This window comes from Penicillium paradoxum, assembly GCF_028828445.1.
Source record: "Penicillium paradoxum strain IBT 22861 chromosome Unknown utg000002l_segment0_segment0, whole genome shotgun sequence".
NCBI lineage: Eukaryota > Fungi > Ascomycota > Eurotiomycetes > Eurotiales > Aspergillaceae > Penicillium > Penicillium paradoxum.
Genome location: NW_026643180.1, coordinates 335,921 through 355,596, shown reverse-complemented (window position 1 = coordinate 355,596; position 19,676 = coordinate 335,921). Strand labels below are relative to the sequence as shown.

Here is a 19,676-nt window from a genome sequence, read left to right as displayed (position 1 = left end):
TTGACAAATTTCGTCGCGAGGATTCTCGTCAATTAAGGGAATAGATTATCTTCATTTATCGTTAATCTATTATATTAGGGTCTGCACGTTCATACCGAGCGAATCGGACCGAGTTCAGCCTAAAAGACTTCACCGATCATGCCACTTTTTTTTTCTTTTCTTTTTTCCAATCGCCGCTTTGTCAGTGGCTCACGCAGGAGAGGGCTAGATGGGGGATTCCTGAATCGTGCCATGAATAAGAGATCATGCCATATGTTCATAACCATGACTGGATCCATGGTTCGGGGGTTCTGGGTCCAGGAATCGGCATTGAGGACCCAGCCGAGACTATGCGGTCAAGACCAATCTACGGAATACTCCAATTGGAACTGATATTCATTGGTAAAATGTATTGAAAAGGGCAATTGTACCCGCTCTGAGAAACTAGGAAAAACGAGTGTCATAAAACCTTTAAGGTCGGATATCAAATATCGACTAGGGGCCGTAAATGTAAAAACGCTGAATGAAACACGATCGTACACACATCATATCAGGGACATACTCAAACAGACACGCGAGAATGAGATCCGCGGGCTTCCGAATTGGATTCACGGATTCAAACAAATGCAGGGTATAAACCAGATAACAGTCTTGAGAGATGGGAGTTGGGAATGAAATCAAAAGAAAAAAAAAGTAAGAACCAGTTTCAGACCAGGCCAATGGTTATTGAATCATCAACGGGGGAGGGGATATCTATGCTGAAGCCGTTTTTCTCCCAGTGCCTGGGAAGCTGATGAGGGGGTATTATATAAAGGCACCGAGTAGGGAAGGTCCCAAAGCAAACAAATGAAAAAGAACAAAGGGAAGACATAAAATCGAAAAGAAAAGAAAAGAAAAAAGATGCCGAACAGGGGAAGATCGCAGCCTCGTCAAATCCCAATTGTAAAAGAAAAAGAGAAAATGGTCACTGAACTCCGTTGCCGTCCTTTCTATTTCCCACCTTTTTCAACGCCACATGCAGAAAATGATTTAATGACTGGTTGGCGAGGCGGAGTCGAGAACCGACTTGGGCTTTAGATTTGAACCCAGGCCCGCCGGCTTGTTAGCGCCCATCTTGCGAGTCAGCTTGGCGTAGTGCAGACCACACGCGTTACACAACGTCCGGGCTCCATCTGGACCCCGGCGCCATTCTGGCGTTTCGGCTCGGTTACAGCTGTGGCAACGACCGGGAGGGGCAGCTTTCTGTAGAGCTGGTTAGCCATGCGCGGTTCATTGTGTGGAGCGGGTTTGACAGCGAGTCAACCACGGTATCGATCCAGAAGAATACATATGGTTGGAAAAACAGGAAAAGGATCAGACTTACTCCACGCCGTTTCTTTGGATCTGCGCCTGCAAATCCGCCCGTGCCTTTGTACTCTTCTTGGTACATGGCCATGTGCTCGTCTTCGGGCTTGAACGCCTTTCGCTGGGCCATCTGTTCGGCGAGCGCCTGTTCTTGGTTCACCACAGCCGAACGTATCCGGATCAAGGCATCTTGGTTCCGCCGTTGCATATGGAGCATGTCCTCGACTTCGCTTAGCGAAGGAAGGGACCCTAATATCGGCCCAGACCGCTGCGTTTGGTGTGCGCGAGCTGCGTAGTGCCTTGAAAAATCGAGAGTTCGTGTACTCAACTCGGCGATCTGTTCCACAATGTTAGTTCACATGTAATTTCGGGGGAACTTGATAGGCCGTTCCATCTCCACGCCCAACAACGTTGGAGAATAGAGCGGGAAAATGAAGTCAAGTAATTTTTTTTTTTTTTTTAAAAAAAAATGGGGGACAATCCGTACCTCATTCAAAGATGTCTCCACATCGAAAACGTCCAAATGCCGCTTGACAGTCTCGCTATGGGGAGGGATTGACCGACCCACATACCCACCTTTGACTTCTTCCATGCGCGATGCAGTCATGTAGGAGCGATTGTCGTAGGTATGAGGATATGAGTGGCCCGAAGGCTGAGGTGGGAAGGTAAAGTTCGAGGCGAAATGGCTGTAGCCGTTGGGTGAAGCTACACTGCCGGCGGACGGCGGCGCACTGTAGTCGTAGCCGGAGGAATTTTGTGATCCAACCGAGGTGTTCACTGTTTTGGCGCTCTGTGTAGGGGATTTGCCCGTGCTGATGGAGTGGAGGGATGGATTCCGTGAGTCTTGAGTGCTTATGGATGCGAGACTGGAGCGCGATTGTTCTTGCATTGGGGCTGGGTGCGAATAAGCGCCATCCCGCATCAATGCCCCCGTCGATGGTCCATTAAACGGATTTGATGGTCCGGCTGGACCTTCTGCACTCGGCCGTCCGATAAGGTGTGATGGCGGCGCCGCATGAGTGGATTGTGATGGTGGAGCGGAGGTAGGTGTAGGGTATGGGAGAGGGTTGTCGTTGCCGAGCGCCTCGTGAATTGATGGAAGAGACTGTCTGGGAGTGTGTTTCTCTTTCTCATCTTCAATGACACGACGGGCCTCTGGCGGCGAGGCATACCCTGGGGGCGGACCACTCGAGGGCGCGTAGGAGTAAGGTAGATGCTGCCCGGTGTACATGATGTTGGGACTCATCAAAGGAGCTGGAGATGAAGTTGCGCTCGAAGAATATCTGGCGGTGTAGCCCGAGCCGTCCTTTCCTAGGAACCCTATCGCAGGTAAAGGGTCTCTGTAGATAGCTGGTCAGCAATGAAAGAAGCGATGCGCTGAGGGCGCAAGACCAACCTGTGCCTAGGTGCAGCTTCCAAAGACCCCATCACGTTGATAGTAGAAGGATGTGATGAAATACTATATCATCGACCAAGCTGTCGAGAGAGGCCAAGTTACCTCGAGACGAGAGATACAATGAAGTTATAAGATCCGGCCGAGGAATTCCCACAAAGGCTCAAAGAGGAACGAACGCCTCTCGTGCGACTGCGGAATGCGAGTCCCTAGGAGCGACAGTGGCGAAGGGAAAAGAGGGCAAAGCCGAGATCCCAAGGAAGCCAAAGATCCAATCCCGGAGAGGGGCGGTTGTCAATGCTGTGGCGTTTAAATGGAGCCCGAGTAACCCGTTTGACCAGTTCACCAGTTCACCAGTTAATTCGTTTCGACTTCAACTCTTGGTCTTGTCCTTTTTGTTCTGTTGTCTCTCCTTGGGTTGGAGAAAATGAACCTTAGGAAGTGAGAAGAAGGAAACAAGAAACCCCTCCAAAAGTACGTCAAGTCGGAAGAACTCTCAAAACCCCTAGCACATAGCAGAAAAAGAAAAGAAAAGAAAAAGAAAAGAGTTGAGATCGAGTCAGCAAGGGATATAAAGCGTGGAAACGGAGAATGTCAATCCAAATATGAAAGCACGAGGTGGAATGGGGGAGATAAATAAGATAAATATAAACGACTACCCTTCAGGGAGGGGAAAAGCCAAAATCAAATCAAGGGGATCGAGGCTACTTCATTTCGGGCTTTAGATTGGAAACGGGAAGCTTAGAGAGGAGAGAAGCTAATTGGTGTATTATTGGATTTATTTTACTATTTCGCAAAAAGAATTATCATAATCCTAAATCATAAATCAAAAAGAAAAGAGAAATCCCCAAAAAAAAAAAGAAAAAAAAAAAAAGAAAAAGAGAAAATAGAAAATAGATCGAGATCCGTACGAACAGGGGGAAAAATTACCCAGGGAAATTGCTAGATCGTCATGACCTGGTTTTACGTCAACCTGGAAATTACCAAACTGCGGATCATCGGAATCATACCTCTCACTAGTGTACGGTGGACCGTATTATTATAATATTGATGTCTTGATGTATTGCCCATCGTTGAACGTCTAAATAGCCATGTACGACGGAGTACACGGTGTCCTGGATATCATACTATCCACACGGTACGACATGACTCAGGAACATAGTACATCCAGGTACCACCCGGGTACATAGGTACTCCGTATGATCATAGAGCCAAGAACCCCCCAAAAAAAGAAAAAGAAAAAGAAATAGGGCTACCCCAGAGCCCTAGATCGATGCTGGATCGCGATAATAGGCCGATTGCCAACGTGCTAAGGGACGGCTTGATACCCGGCGGAGTGGTCCAACTGGAAGAGAGACTAGCGGACGATAGTTATAGCTCATCCGATATAGCGTTCTAATCTTCCAGTCTTCTGGAACCAATCTATTATTCTGTGTTTACGTCCGCGGAGCATGCTCCGTCCACATTTTGGTGGAAATATAGTATCCCGTACCACGTATACGGAGTACTACTTCATCAGTTAAAAAACAAAATAGTCTTTGGCAAGATCCACGATCAGTATCATGTACGAGTTCTCCGTACCCTGTACATGCATCCGTGTCACATGAGAGAGATCTCCGATTCAGAGTGGATAAAATGTCAGCCTCGGGCAATGAACTCTGCACCGTTAACTCCGTACGCTTATTAATAGTGAAGGACATGATGTCAGGACTGATCCGAGGCTCCTGCTCTATGCTCCAGGGGCAAATGCAGTGCATGAATCGATTCTATTCCCATCGCCAACGTCCCAAAGCGCCGGGTCAAAATAAATGTCTCAACCCTCGAATCGATGGGTATGCAACCTCAGTGTCACATAAGGGAACTGCAAGATACACAGGGGTTCCACGGGGTATACACTAAGTCAAGATCTCTGAAGGGCTCTTTCCATCGCAACGGGGTGAATCAGAGACGTGGCTGAGGTGACACGGTCAGATCGGAAAGTGCCTGACGTGTCCAGATTACAACGTTCCATGGTTCACCAATCTTTATTTCTTTTTCTTTTTCTTTATTTCTTTTTGGTTATTTCTTGATTTCCTGATTTTCTGACTTTCTGCTTCTTCCCTACTCCGGACTTCTTTCTTGGCTTATATTCTCTACGGAATACAATGCCATTATCCCTCCGTCTCCATGGGAAAAGACAATACCCAGCCACCAGATGCGATGTACGTCACCGAGCCACGAGCCGTTTCAAGCCAAGATCGGGCGCAAGTGAGATCACAAAAAAATAGAAAGTAAAAAGTCAGAAAATCGAAACTGGACAGCAAACTATAAATCTGACCAAAAAAAGGAAAAACAAATATTTCTTCAGTATCGGAGCACGCTACCCCCTTGAGTACCCGCCGAAGAAGATCGGGGTCGCAAGGGTATTGCAACACACGTTGCTTAAGCTTTAGATCGAGATCGCACACGGGACGTTTATTGGCAAGATCGCGTGTGCTGCACTTTATCTCAGCCTTTGTCCTTACATCGTTTGCAGTATACTCAAATTTGGGGGTTGATAAATAAACATAGAGGCGAAAATGGTTGGATGTCAACAGCTCGATAGGGGTCTATGGGGAGAGGAGCTTGGGGCATATGGGCTGGTTGCCTTTCCAGGCGCCCTGCTTGATGCCCCCGGATCAAAGCTCGGCCCAGGCCGTTTTGACGCTTACTGCCCTTTTATTTTTTTGAAAATCTCGTTGGTGGTGTCTCCGTTGTGTTTCCGATACTTGCCTAATACCCTTGCAACCTTACAACGTACGACTATGTGGCGAGCGTTGGAATGCAAAAGCCCTGGACTTAACGCAGGAGGATCGACTCAAAGCTTCCGCTCAGGGACGCTTGGTGAATCCATTTTCTGGATCTTTGAGTTTGTTGGCCTCGGACCCACGCCGTTGGACGTCATGTTTTCCCCTCGATCTCCCTTGCTCAGCGCTACGAGCAACGCTTGTCGAGTCTAAAATTGGTTAGGGCTTGCATTTGGAATTCAATGGTTCGTTTTGCCGTCATAGGTCCGTTCCTGTTCATGTGTGGCACGGAAGAACCTCTCTCGCCCCATTCGCCTCCTGGGCCCTTCAGCGCACAGACTCAAGCGGAGACCCATAATGATGTATGGTCCAACGGTCGGCCCAAGGTCTAACCCTCCGATTGTGAGATCCTTTCACCCGTTCAGCCATGCAAGGCAATCGTACCTAGATCTTCGGAATTACCAATGCAATCCGTTGATCTTGGCCCACGATTTTTCACCCGAGTGCCACAGCTGAACAATAGCCCCATGGTTCGAGTAACAGTCCAACTATATCACCCCCCGTGGGAAGGCGTTTGTGATATCTGTTGGATCCATGCAGTTGGCATGTAAAGAGCAAAGCCCGAGGATTGAATCAGATCCCGAGCGCCATCCGGTCCAGGAACCGCACACACGGAGTTATACTCCAGGGCCATACAGCGCACAATCACACAATGGTCTTAGTGACGGGTCTGAAATCATCCACTGCGCGGAATCGATCTACATAGTACGGAGTAGTTGCTGGATCATCAGTTCCAGCGCGACCAGCCGGATCTTAGCATTTCAGCCACTCTGCGATGCGTTCCGTGCGCTGGAGATTTAGTGCATGCACGGTAGGTCACTTCAACCTGCCGAGCATGAATGCAGTAAGGATCTCTGCGATTAGGAGTGTTTCTCCACCTGCACGATAACGAGGTGTTGGAAACAAGGCGAAGAAACTCACGATGTTGACCTGGATGTGATGGGTCATAATCTTCAGGGCTGGACTTCCCTCGACGAAGTGTGGAGTACGGAGTACTCCGTACGAAGTACAGAGTATTCAATGTACTATTGAATGAGCCGACTAAGTACCTGAGAAATACCCCATCCTCCATACGGAGTACACTGTACAGAGTACCAAGTATGCCTGAGACATTCACCGACGCCGGATTTCCCCGCGATGCCTTTCGATCTGAACTATCAGAATCGCAACTGGTCACACCAGCCCGGTCGCAGACCACTTGGATGGATCATACAAGATCAGAGTACGGAGTATATTTGCACCAGCTGGTCTGGTTCTCTCTGATACGGAGCAAGTGCACCTTTTTTTGGGATATATTTTTGCTTTTTTTCTTACCCTTCCTCTTGCATGGAGTCTATTATGGTTGCCTTTTTACGGCAACTAAAGAGTGCATCACCTCCAACGACGCAGACAGCTTGCCAACATTGGTTTTTTTTTTTTTTTTTACCGGGCGCATCCCACAATGAAACAGCACAGAATGACCAGAAAGAGTGGCATTCGAAGTGCGATTGAAGCAGGGTTTGGTGGAGAAGAACCAAAAGCCATGGAAAGTGGCTTCGGCATCGAACAGATTCACGTGTCTGCCACGCTCCCTAGTTCCATTTGAAGGGGCGAGGTATTCGATGGAAATTCACCGGACATTCAGTCTCCAAGGACCAATGAGACGGGGTTCTGTCTGAGATGTTGTCCACTTCAAGCTCCTCTCCGTCTCCAGTTGGAGAAGCTGCCGATCCTTGGCCAAGACCTCGTTTCTTCGTTATTTTGATGGTTGTGTCTCTGATTTACCATACACACTATGAACGCTAAGGTGGCGATCATTGCCGAAGCAACAGAAAAGAAAAGTCGTGAAATACTGGAGACATGATCGCACACCATTGATCGACAAACCGTTTTAACGGTTTCGTCTCCTGATGGCCTGACAAAAACACTCAACTGGACTGGTTTAGTCGGTTTTATTTTTCCGAGCTAACAACTGTTCTATGTGGAGCTCTCACGATCGCTAAAACGGACGATCAGAGAATCCTCACCGCAAAGGGAATGAGCGGCCGCTCATTTCCTTAAATTGGCACTTTCACGATCCGATCCTAATTCTAGTGCGCATCGACCGTTGGCCATCTCTTTTTTGGGCCGATATTTAAGCCGAGGATGGAGATCCCCGGAAGTCGATGGCACACCCACAAAAGGGGGGACTATTTACATCTGTGCAACATACGGTGTACGGAGTACAGAATAAACGACACTATGCCCATTGATTCAACGAGGCGGCGGGTCAATCTGAGATTGCAATCTAGGAATTCAGCCGCGCCTTCGGCCGGTTCATCTGACTCCATACGGAGTATCATGAGCCAGAACGCCTCCCCCCCCACCCCGGGATAGACCACGATACTACTCCGTACTATACTCCGTACTCGCCCATGGAAATAGCACGGTGCACACCCCTAGACAATAAAATCTCCGGGCCACCCAGTCAAAACAAAGTAAACCAGCAAGAACCCGAACCTCCGAAACGTGGCGGCTCAGGAGATTGTTTAATTCGCCAGTGGAGACTTCCGGGAATCTCTCCGATCTCTAGTCTCAAAGTAGTAACCTGACAGCTGCAGCTTGACCAAAAGGCAATATCACAGGGAAGGGAGGGTCCGATCCCTTCTGGAAGCGACCAAGGAGAGGAGCCAGAGGCGTCCGGGGTGGGGGCCAGGCGCCTTTTTTTTTCTCAAAAAGCAGGACAATCTGCAAGGACATATGCAGCAATGGCATCAACGCAGGCTACGGGAATTTCTGGGACTAGCAGGGGTCTGGGGCTGTCACCAGAAGAGGAATAGAATAAGATGAATCCACGACAAATGAATCTGCATATTTCTTTTTCTTTTTTTTTTTTTGGTTTCTTTTTAGCGTACTCTGTCGTATTGGTTCCCAGGTGGAAGCGAACTCCTCATCGCGAGGGTATCAGATCTATGATACTCTAATGGTTTGATGTATATTTGTTTTCGTGGATACTCCGTACTGTTTCCTAGCTGTTTACTACTCCGTACTCTGTACATCCTCCTTTACTAGCTCCGGAATATGGGACTACCGGGCAACGACTCCATCAGGATATTATTTCCACGTGAAAGTCTTCTGGGGTTTTGGGGGAGATCTACTGGAATATCCGATCTGCTATGTATTTCTCCCCCTGTCCTCTTTTCCATTCGCCACTGCGATTGCAGCACGTTCCAAGAGTCCAAGCACACACGGGAAAGGTCTCCTGAGGTTCAGCCAAGAGTGTATTTGTTTTTTATTTCCCGCTCATTTCCTGAGATTAGTATCCGACAGTCTGGGAAGACTGACACAAGGGGAAACTCCTCCACAGGGGGCAAGAGAAAGAGAAAAAAAAAAAAATCAGAACGGCAAGCCGGACCGTTCCCAGACCCACCGCCATAGACCGCCTCGATCGGCGGGGAGCATTTCTGTTTCTTGTTCTTTTTCCTTCTCTCTTCACAGCTTAGCGTCAGCCCATACCGCTTACAGGGCTAGTTCAAGCTCAAGGGGCTGTTCTCCTGAGAGTAAGCCAGATTAACGAGATTACCTCCAAGTGGGTTGGCCGTTGTAAGCTGCTCCACATCTTGGGAAGGAATTATGTCTCCACTGTCAATGCAGACGTTCGGTATCTGCGCAAATCCCGAATTGCCCGGAGAATCACCGTGATCGTCTTGGAAAAAAAAACTTCCGAATACGTCGGGCAATATGGAGTACTCGTTATAACTTATGAAGCATATTATGCATCATTCATGGAAGTACGGAGTACGGAATACTCTGTCCCATGAGTCGAACTAATTCCCGACGATCTGACTTATTTCGCGCGGAAAACAGACCCGTGTCAGATCTCCCTGCGCTAAGCATGAAAGGTTTCCTGAACAGCAAAGCCACTAACCTACCTCTGCATATCTCTACGAGCTCCGATCGACAGTGCACAATTCAAATGGTCGCCGACCACTCACGCCCGAGGAGATTGGACAACTTGCCGTATACTCAGCCACGGCGAGGAAATGAGAAAATGGCTTGGATTAATTAAGATCCGCTGGTGGAGACGAAAGAGTGGAGGCGACTATCCCTCCAGGTTTCCATGGCTCCATTCGCTCCATTTTTTAGCATATCAGTCCTATTAATTATAGTATCAACCTCGGTCATTGCGATATCTTTTTTTTTTCCTTTCTTTTTTTCTTTTTGGAGCGTTCGGGCTCCTCTTTCATTTGGCCTGTGCTGTTGCTGACGACTACTTTCGTGTACGAGGTCCAATGGGCCCCAGAGTACGGAATAGCAAAAGGCTATGAGATCGGTCAAGAGATTGGCTCATTTCTGGGTGAGATTGATGCGCGTATCTTGGTTATCGGGGTCTGCTGGAAGCGAACAAACATATCTATTTTCAGCAGATCGCCCTTTCCCTATGCCCCATTGAGTATATCCCACTAATCGGGGTCCCCCAGCAAAAAAATCGGCATCACAGGGCTGGTTTACACCTCATACCGTTTGGGAACGAGTACGACTGGCCCCTCGGTGATCTCTCGGGAAGAATACTTAGGCCATTTTTAAGAGACTGTACCCATGTGCACATATCACATAGTTTCCACGGAGTATGCCCCGTGTTAATAGTGCAGCTAGCTAGGTCTTTGGGGGAATTGATCTACAGTGGGCGCCCGTTCGCTATACTCCGTACGAAGTAGTCGATTGGCAAGCACAAACACACTCCGCATTATACTCCGTACTCCGTACCAAAATACATGCATGCCGTCTGCATTGCAAATCCCATGCACAGAAATCCTTCCGATCTCGATTTTCGACCCCGTCGGCTCCGATGCATCTCCGTCGCTCCTCGGGCAATTCTGGATTGTATGAAGCGGGAGACCATCAGGATTTTTTTTACTTTGGTGTTGCTCAGTGCTGCGCGGAATATCGGCAAGGCTGGTAGGTGGGAATATTCCAACCCCCAAAGCCCCCCAAATCAGCCCAAGGTTCTGACTTCGTCAGCCACCCGGTATATTTTCCCCAGGTTTATGTGATATGTCTAGTCCGATGCTCCCGAAGTCGATTGGATAGATATGCTCCAGGTCCACGCCTAGGCGTGACATGCCATAAGGAGTATAGAACGGCTGGTTTGGTTAAAAATGAACATGCGCATGTGTACTTTTGCATTTACCTGACTCGTAATGGCAGGGATTGTTCCAAATCATTGCTGCGCGCCCGATATATATAACCGAAAAAAGCAACGTCACTATACAGAATCACTACGTACTCCGTATATGTATAAGGAAAGCCAAAAACACACATGTATACTTTCCCTAGATGTTTCTTTGTTTGAATTCTCGAGTCCAGGGTCCAATCATGGCTTTATGCAGGCCGCAGACGCTTGTCTCGTTTCAGCGTTGGTGCTCATGCACCTAAGACTTTTGACGTATGCATTAGCAACCCGCCTGGGCCATTTGATATATTTCCATCCGGGCGAATAAGATGTGCCGTCTGGTTCGATAGAGTTTCGGTGACACAGGAGGTACCATTAAAGGTAAAACAGGAGCCGGCGGTGATTGGATGCTTTTGAATCTGACACCTGCGAGGTTCCGATGAAGAAAACCCATTCTTGGCATTCCTGATGCCTTCTCTTTATGGATTTGTTTTTTGTTTTTTTGTTTTTATTTTATTCCATCTCTTGTTCGCCCTTCCAGAACGTCCAAAGCATACAAAAGTACGGAATACTCTGTACAAAATCGTAAATGCACAAAAAGCTTGCCGCTTGGATCTCTTGAACCTATCCAATGGCTTCATGGTATCCACCCTGATTCCCAACTTCAGACCTCCGAATGGAACCGAAACAGAACTGGTTCGTTCTTGGTCGCAGCGTAATCACAATGCGAAAGCGGAGCCCAATTCTTGTTTTTTTTCTCTCTCTCTTTTTTTAATTCCGGTTTTGCCCCCCTCTTCCCTTGGGTAGGTTCGACCGAGTGTCTCAAGGCTATTTTTATCGTTTCAAGGGGAAATGAGACCGAAGGGACTAGCGAAAGAAAAGTAATCCACGCAATGAGATTCAATCGACAAGCAGCAGCCGAAGGATCGGGAATCGTGAAATAACCCGCTGCGACTATCGAGGGACACTGGCCTGGGCCCCCGCAGATCTTATGCCCTAACGGTTCAAAGGGGGACTGACGTGAAAACGGTGGTTCTGACAGGTTCTGACAGGGTCTTCACAGTGGAGAGAGGGTGGGCCAACACACAAAAATCAATCCACTGTGCCTCGATAATTCGCTACTTACGATCCTCGTAATTTGATTCCCCGGCACTGACCATGGACCGGTCTACGCAGTACGTGTCCCATAGATGCTCATTTCCAGCGAAGTTTCCGTGCTTAGGATGGAAGGTTGATATTGTGAACACAACGGACCCGAGATACCACCCTCTCCCCTGAGGTGGTCTGAGATGGCTAACCCCAAGACAGCCAGGGCGCCGGGGATCTGGATTGACGGTCAGTCTAACCGTAAGTGTTATGCTGACTCCAGTCCCTCCTAGTGCGAATCGGGGTTTGGCATCGTACGATATCGCCTCCAGAGTCAATAGTACCGATATGATGTATGTACAATTCGACTCGGTACGATGCTGTATGCCCACCGCGATGTGTTGCAAGTTCTTTAATCTTGTCTCGAAAAAAAAGTGCCCCCCCCTTCGAACGCACAAACCTCAAATTTGAGTGGCAGGTTAACCCCCGATCCACAAAGAGAAAGACAATCGTGGGCCACTGACCCCTCTCGCCAATCACTGCTGTTCCTGCCACCTGATCCATGCGCACCCTCTGTTATCCCATACGCAGGCTGTTGCCAAATCCCGGCCTTGGCTCCGGGCCCTACAGCCGTACCCTCGTACCCTTCTTGTCTCGCCGGGTCCTCGGTCCAATGGCAGGGGCCGCGTGGCTGGAGACAATACGCACTAGACTCTAGGGCTAGACGGCATAGCAGCCCGTCCCTTTAGGCTGGTTGCAGGCGGCAATGCAATGCAGCTTGCCGGATGGAGTACTCCGTACATCGCTGCGGGATAAATAATAGCCAAGTCTTGGTTCCAGTAGTGAGGGTCCATATGGAGTAGTCAAGGCAACTGAACTATGAAGCTTGGACAGTGTCAATAGGTATGTCATATTCGGAGAAATGTGAGTCGAGTCCTACAGCAACGTCGAGGCTGTGGCATGTATCAGGTATCGAATATGACACTATGCTCAACAGATCAACATGGGGGGGGGGGTTTTTTGGGCAGATCTATGCTTATCCAGGTAGAAACACTCATCCTGGTTTTGGTACATGCCTCTTGTTCTTGGCCTCATGCACATGGTTTGTTCCTGGTTTGTCCCATGCCGTACATTCTTTAACAAATGGCTGCATACGATGACCGGTACTCAGTACAGATTGTTTGCTCATGTGCCTTGCTTCTCATTATCTTTTGATCACAGTACATGGTGTCCTAAATGTTAATCTCCATGTGGATATTACGAGTTCTTTCCTCCTGGATCAGGGCTTCCCTTGGCAGTATGTATGTGACTGATTCCATGTACGGAGTGGTCGTCGTCATATCATTGAGATAGTTCAAAAACAACTTGTTTCAAGAGAAACTAGTTCAGAAACACCTGATATATCTCTCGAGTCGTTATAATCCTGTTTCTCACCGCCATTCTCACTCTAGAATGCTCGTCGCCCAACAACCGGATATAGTCTCTTGATACACCGCTTTATTCTGCCACTTTATTCTGCGACCGCCTTGGAGGTCTGTGCACCGAGCTTGGCACATCCCCACTTGAGCTTCCAGTCCAATCCCCTCCCACCCATTCTCTCCTTCGTGTTATTTCATATGTTTCTTCGTCGTTTGTTGAGCACCATGCCGCCTCTTGAGGTCATCTCATTGGCAGAAATCCCCTCCGTAGCGGCTCTTTATCGCCAAAGGCTGATTGACGCAGGTGATGCAACCGCTGCGAGTGTTACGCCCTCTCAAGCTATCAATAACACAGTCTCGATTATCAGATATGACATCACCAAGCTCAAGGTCGATTGCATCGTGAATGCTGCGAACCAGTCCTTACTCGGTGGAGGTGGTGTAGACGGTGCAATTCATCGTGCAGCTGGTCCTGAACTACTGGAGGAATGTCGCGAACTTGATGGGTGTGAGACCGCCGAGGCCAAGGTCACATCTGCTTACGATTTGCCATGCAAGTATGTCATCCATACAGTCGGCCCCGTCTTTGAACGGGAAGATTCTCCCGCTGAACTTCTTCGATCTTGCTATCGACACTCCTTGGAAGAAGCTATCAAGAAAGAAGCAAAGTCTATCGCCTTTCCGGCCATTAGTACGGGTATCTACGGTTACCCAAGCCGGGATGCCGCTGCAGAGGCCATGGATGAAGTGCGAAAGTTCCTTGCTGGACCCGGTCAGGGACGTTTTGAGCGCGTGATTTTCACCAACTTTGAGCAGAAAGATGTTGCTGCTTATTCCAGGCTCGTTTCGTAAGATTGTCCCATTGCTCTCATTGCATCTTCACATACTGACAATCTCCATAGGAAGTACTTCCCTCCTACCGAAGAGGACCTAGTGGACACTTGAATCGTCAACGCTAGCTACACATTGCGTTTCGTGATGTGTACGCAATGGATACAAGCCGATATGATAGCCCTGGACGGTAACGAATCACGAAGCCCATACGAACTCTACGAAGCACGATATTAGTTTATGTACTGCCAAAATATCTTTTTGGCGAGGTCCCAATCTTGAAGATTCCCTCGGAAGCCGTTGGGAGTTCAAGTATCATTCTTCGCACCAGTAAAATGAGACGAAGGAAACAAGTCTCTCTGATAATAATTACATAGAGATATAGCTCTTACGGGTTATTAAACAACTCTATATACACATATGTACCTGCACCCATGTAAATACCTCGATCGCATTTGGACTATCACCGGGTGGCATGAGAGAAGTGCAAACAGTGCAAACCTCTATCAAATCGCAATCGTTTCTCCAGCTTCATATTATCTCAACTCCAATTCCAATCCTCCCTCCCGATATCAATCCTGCATAATGAAACCAGCCTATCCAAACTGAACACTCCATCCCCAATACAATTGACCACACCCCACAACTCCGCCAATCCCACCAACTCCCGACCTCCAACCCCAAAAAATGTCCAACCCTCACAGGTCAAGAGGAACGCCAACACCCAATCCGCGATTCCGAGTCCAACCCCAACAAGATCTAAGGCGCAAAATCTCAGAACCGCCCCAAGCCACCGCAGGACCAGCCCTCCTCAAACCAAAACCCCGACCCTTCTTCTCCCTCTTCAGCGTCCTCCGCCAACGCTTCTCCGCCCTCCCATCCCCAGTCCGCCGCGCATGCGGCACCCTCCGCTGGCTAGCACCCATCATCCCAATCGGCCTCTTCTTCCCCGAACATGTCATGCAAGTGATGTGGGTGCGCGGGCCCTCAATGACCCCCTACCTGAACGAAGACTACGCCCAAACCCAAACCCAGAGCGACATGGTGCTGGTCAGCATGTGGCCCTGGGGATCTATCATCCCCTTCCAGAAAGAGCGCAAGCTGGAGCGCGGAATGATTGTCACCTTCCGGTTTGTTTCTTCTTCCTGGTAGTCCGGCTGTTATGCTGACTTGTTTACAGTTCTCCGGCGAATCCCTCGCATATCGCTATCAAGCGCATTATCGGCTTGCCGGGTGATCGCATTACGACTCGGGAGCCGTGCGTTCGTCGCACCCAGATCGTGCCTTGGAATCATGTTTGGTTGGAAGGTGATGCGGAAGATCCGAGGAAGACGCTTGATAGTAATACCTACGGCCCGGTGAGTTTGAGTTTGGTTACTGGCCGGGTATTTGCGGTGTTGGGTCCGCGCATGCGTTGGTTGGATTGGATGGATTGGGAATCTAAGAAGGAGGCTGGGGCGAATGAGACTGCGGTTGATGTACACAGGCAGAGTGTGCGGGATCGTGTTTTGAAGAATGCGGTTAAGCTTGAGCAGCCGTTTTTGAACTGATGGCCTTATAGAGAGCGGTGTTGGGTGGTTATGACTTTTGCATTTGTTGATAGAGCTGGGGATTCCTGTGTCCGGCGGTGTGGACTAGGACTTGTACATATATTAGGAACTTACTTTGGATATCATTGTATTACTATTTCAAGTAATAATTACTTTGCTATGTCTATGCTTATGCAGGTGGGAGAATAGTGCTCGAAAGAAACCCCGAAAATAAAGACTGCAAGTGGCTATATACCAAGCAAGAGACGAATTACGAATGCCCGAGAAATGCAAGCAACGCCGGCAATGATGTGATTACAGAGAAACAAGCCGTATATCTTCTTGTTTCTCTTCCTGAAGACGGTCGATTTCCGAGGAGATGCTCATCACCCACCGGTCCTTTTCCACACGACTGCGGGCTTTGAACACAATCGTGCGACCATGTTTGCCCAGTGTGGACACATGGCGTAAGGACCGTTTTGCTTTGCCTTCCTCCCCAATTTCCTGGGCGCGGAAGTAGCTCTTACTCAACGGTTGCCAGATCACGAAGGTGATAGCGGTATCTTCGTCGCGACTTGTGAAGGTGTTTGAGTGGAGATATACCCGTGGCAGGGCATGAAGACCGGGGTTGTTGCTGTCAAATGTCTGGTTGGCGTAGAGCAAATCGTTCTCGGTGATCAAACCAGAGTAAATATAGCAATCTTCCAGATCGATCGTCGTTTCATGTTCTTGATGGATATGTGGTATCTCGGTGCCGTTTCGTCTGCGGAGAGTGCTTCGGAAAATTAACAGCTTGCCTGTTGTGAGCACGACGTGGCATTTGTTGAATAAGGCGCGGCGACGGGGTTTGCGATACAGCTGGCCGGACATCTGATGAACATTGTTAGTAGGCTTGTTTGGAGGTGTTATGGTGTGATGACACCTACCTTGATAGTCCGACAACCGGACAGGAAACACATGTTGTGCAAGTGTGGAGATGCCTCAGCCTTCTGTACTTCCCACTTCTTTGCAAACTGCCCGACAACAGATTCCATGGCTTCATCAATGTCCAACAGCTTGAGATTGCGTCGCTGTACTGTCTGAAGCTCTCTTGCATCATCTGTGCAACGCGTGTGCCAGTACTTCACCAAGACATCGAGTCGTTTCACCCACTCATCTCGCGTGATGGTATCATATGCCTGAAGCCGGATGACCAGACCATTATCCAAAAGCATTTCAAACGTCCTGCCATCATCGAACTCTTGTGTTGCGCCATCATCTTGCCGTGAGTCTTGGGGTTCACGATTGAAGTCCACCGCAGGTCCCTCCCCTAGATTAGGGTCGGCAGGGGAGCTGCCACGATGGATATTGCGGACTTCTTGCACCCGGCACATATCGATATATCCATCTGACTGGCTGATGTTGTGTACATTCCTCTGTACGTGCGCATAGGCCTCTTGATCGTGGCGTTTGACAAATTCCTTATTGCCGCTAGAGAGCCAAGTAATCTCGCCATTTTCAAGGGGGTAAGGATTGATATCCCAGAAAAGCGGCATCTGATCCAAGAGTTCACGGGCTGTTGGCACGCTGCCGTCCTCTGCGGGAGGACACTTTGGTGGTGCTGGGGGTAATGCCTTTGCTGGTCGACAGAAAAACAAGTAGTGGTCTTGAGTAAAGAAATACAGCCGTTTGAAGAACATTTTGTTCATCCGCTGGTGTGTACCCCTTTGAGATGTGAGACGGACTAAAAATCCTTCAATCGGTGGAGGCTCCTCTTGCTTTATGCCTCGCTGTTTAATTTCAGTAGAGTAGTGATGCCTTGGTCGTAACTCAAGGTCGTGGGATGATTGCATCGCAATCGTCCCATACATCTTCTCTTCGTTGACACCAAACACCCATTCAAGTCGGTCGTATCGCTTCCAAGCAAGCCCCATCTTTTCGGTTTTGGACCAAGCCTTCAAGACCTCAGCCCACTCAACGCGGCTTTCGAGCATATTCATGCATCCTCGGATGATGGTTGCAGCAGCATATCTATCATCTGCCGGTCGGTCCAAATCTGCTGCTGCTTGCTCATTATCGGAACTATATGCTTTTGGGCCTGTCGGAGGCTGCTTAAAAGGATTTTTAAAAACAAGGGAGACTCCCAAATCAGGAACATTGATAGGAAGTGAGGTGGGACGCCTCCATCCAAGCACCTGGCGAATGAAAGTGTACCATTCGGTAGAGTGAGCTCCAGACTTAGGGCGGAGGATGAAGATCTTGGTCCCGTGCCTGCAGGGATACCAAATAACGATGGTCTTGTCGAGGGGAGAATATAGATTAACATGGGTAGTCTTGTGGTTGAGCTGTACTTCGTAATAAGGTGGCGTTTTGCTATTCGGTCGTTGCACATCAGGAATCACACGGGTACGGTACATCTGGATAGAAAATGGTGTATGTTCCGCAGAGCTTTTGCGGCATACAACAAGGAATTCCCTCCATTTGTCCACAGTACGTGTCTCCATACGCAAACTGTCATTCTCGGAGTAGTCGGGAGGAAGTGTGTCTTGCACAGACTCCTCCATGCAGACTAGCATTTTTTCCGCTTTGACGATCTCTCCGTCTTGCACTTTTCGTCGGTGCGGTCGATTGGCAGAGATAGTATCTTGGGTCTTTGCAATGCGGGAACGCACCTTTTGCTGCTTATGTCTGATGTTGTCATCTAGGTTAAATTTTGCCATCTTCCTAGTGATTCTGTGTTGTGGTTGCGCATCTCCGCTTGTTTCGTCTTGTGTATCATCCTCATCTTGGGGGTCGTGGTATTGGAGCGTTGCTCGAGATACGCCAGATGACTTGCTTTTCTGCTTCCCCTTGTCTTTGTAATTGGTTCGAAGCAATTGTGTTGTCGAGTCTGTCTCGCTTGGGGCGGGTGGATTAGGAGTAAGTGGGTTGGGAGAAGCACGACCGGTCAAATTCGAGTTATGAGAGGCCGGCGACTTTGGGCGTATATCGGGCGGCTCCGATCTGTTGGCTTGCACAGTGAGCATTGACAGTCCCGTGTCTGCAGAGCTGGCGGCCTCTTCTCTGGCTGTGACAAATGAAGACGAAGCGATATCGTTGTCATACATGTCGTCTCGATTCCATGTCCTAGCTCTGGGGGTGCTGTCTGTGTCTTCTGAGCTTTCCTCTCTGTTGTCATTTCCTCTATCATTCCCGTTATCCTCGCCAGCCTCTGTAGCCTCTACTAATAAAGAATCGTCGCCGCTGGCCTCGGCTTCGGGGTGTGTTAGGGTCCGGAGTTCGCTCACAGGTTCTGCTGCGGCCGCTTCTTGTAATTCTGTTTCAACCTCATTGTAATGCTCCTCAGCCTCCGCGATACTTGTGTTCGTCTGCGTCAGGGCGACTTCCTCGTCCAGGTCTGGTAACGGGGCATAGGGCTGATCGTTATGCTCGCTATAATGGGTCGCAACAGGGTTCGCAGAGAACGAGACAGAATGAGAAGTATAGTTTCGGAGTCGCAATCGAGTTTTATACCAGGATTTGCGGTGACCTTGCAGCCAACCTTCTGGAATCGGTCCAACGAAGAACCGCCGATTCGTCATATACAAATGGCTGGCAGAAGCATGCCGCTGTCAAGAAGGGTTGGGTCAGATTTATAACTCATACCCTGATTGATCGATACCTACCAGCTGCTGGTCCGTATATGAGTCAGTCGGCAAGCCATGATAATGTTCATGGTACGACGAGCGTGGGTCTCTTTCTGGCCGTGGCGACCCGTTGGCCTGGTCCGGTGGAGTGCTCATGGCAATCTAGTACCCGCGTGGACCAAAAGGGGATACGCCAAACATATGCGAGATTGACGAAAGCATAGAGATAAGCAATCTAGGAGCAGGCAATTGACCTAGGCGCGAACCATCCCTCCAAGTAGAGTTCTTAGTGCGATCGCCAATCTCGATGTAACATGATGCAATGACGTCGGTTGAAGCTTGAATCAGATATTGCAAATTATGCAAACAGTGCAAGCGATGCAAACCAATATTGACACTTAACCGTATTGGTACTGTTTGCAGTGTTTGTATTGTTGCCAGCTCCCGTGTGCCCCGCCCATTAGCTTGCGTGGCAGGAGCGGTGAAGTGGACAATATCCAACGGTCTCCTAATTAAGCTCTCCTTTCTTTCTCTC

The 19,676-nt window shown here is 48.9% G+C and overlaps 4 protein-coding genes across 4 annotated transcripts; 2 read left to right on the top strand and 2 right to left on the bottom strand.

The window, feature by feature from the left end:
* Positions 1-1,008: 1,008 nt before the first annotated feature.
* nsdD (GATA-type sexual development transcription factor NsdD) lies at positions 1,009-2,751 on the bottom strand (the record flags this gene model as incomplete). The annotated part of the gene is made up of 4 exons (XM_057171197.1): positions 1,009-1,221; positions 1,343-1,660; positions 1,811-2,663; positions 2,720-2,751. The coding sequence occupies 4 exons, from the start codon at positions 2,749-2,751 to the stop codon at positions 1,009-1,011; spliced, it is 1,416 nt and encodes a 471-aa protein (XP_057035100.1).
* Positions 2,752-13,401: 10,650 nt separating this feature from the next.
* Positions 13,402-14,121, top strand: N7457_000128 (macro domain-containing protein; the record flags this gene model as incomplete). Its single annotated transcript, XM_057171196.1, has 2 exons — positions 13,402-14,024; positions 14,079-14,121. The coding sequence occupies 2 exons, from the start codon at positions 13,402-13,404 to the stop codon at positions 14,119-14,121; spliced, it is 666 nt and encodes a 221-aa protein (XP_057035099.1).
* A 573-nt stretch (positions 14,122-14,694) lies between these two features.
* N7457_000127 (putative mitochondrial inner membrane protease subunit Imp2) lies at positions 14,695-15,557 on the top strand (the record flags this gene model as incomplete). The annotated part of the gene is made up of 2 exons (XM_057171195.1): positions 14,695-15,137; positions 15,188-15,557. 2 exons carry the CDS (start codon positions 14,695-14,697, stop codon positions 15,555-15,557), a joined length of 813 nt encoding a protein of 270 aa, XP_057035098.1.
* A 294-nt stretch (positions 15,558-15,851) lies between these two features.
* On the bottom strand, positions 15,852-19,297 carry N7457_000126 (sporulation-specific 71 family protein; the record flags this gene model as incomplete). Its single annotated transcript, XM_057171194.1, has 3 exons — positions 15,852-16,406; positions 16,463-19,123; positions 19,181-19,297. The coding sequence occupies 3 exons, from the start codon at positions 19,295-19,297 to the stop codon at positions 15,852-15,854; spliced, it is 3,333 nt and encodes a 1,110-aa protein (XP_057035097.1).
* Positions 19,298-19,676: the final 379 nt, after the last annotated feature.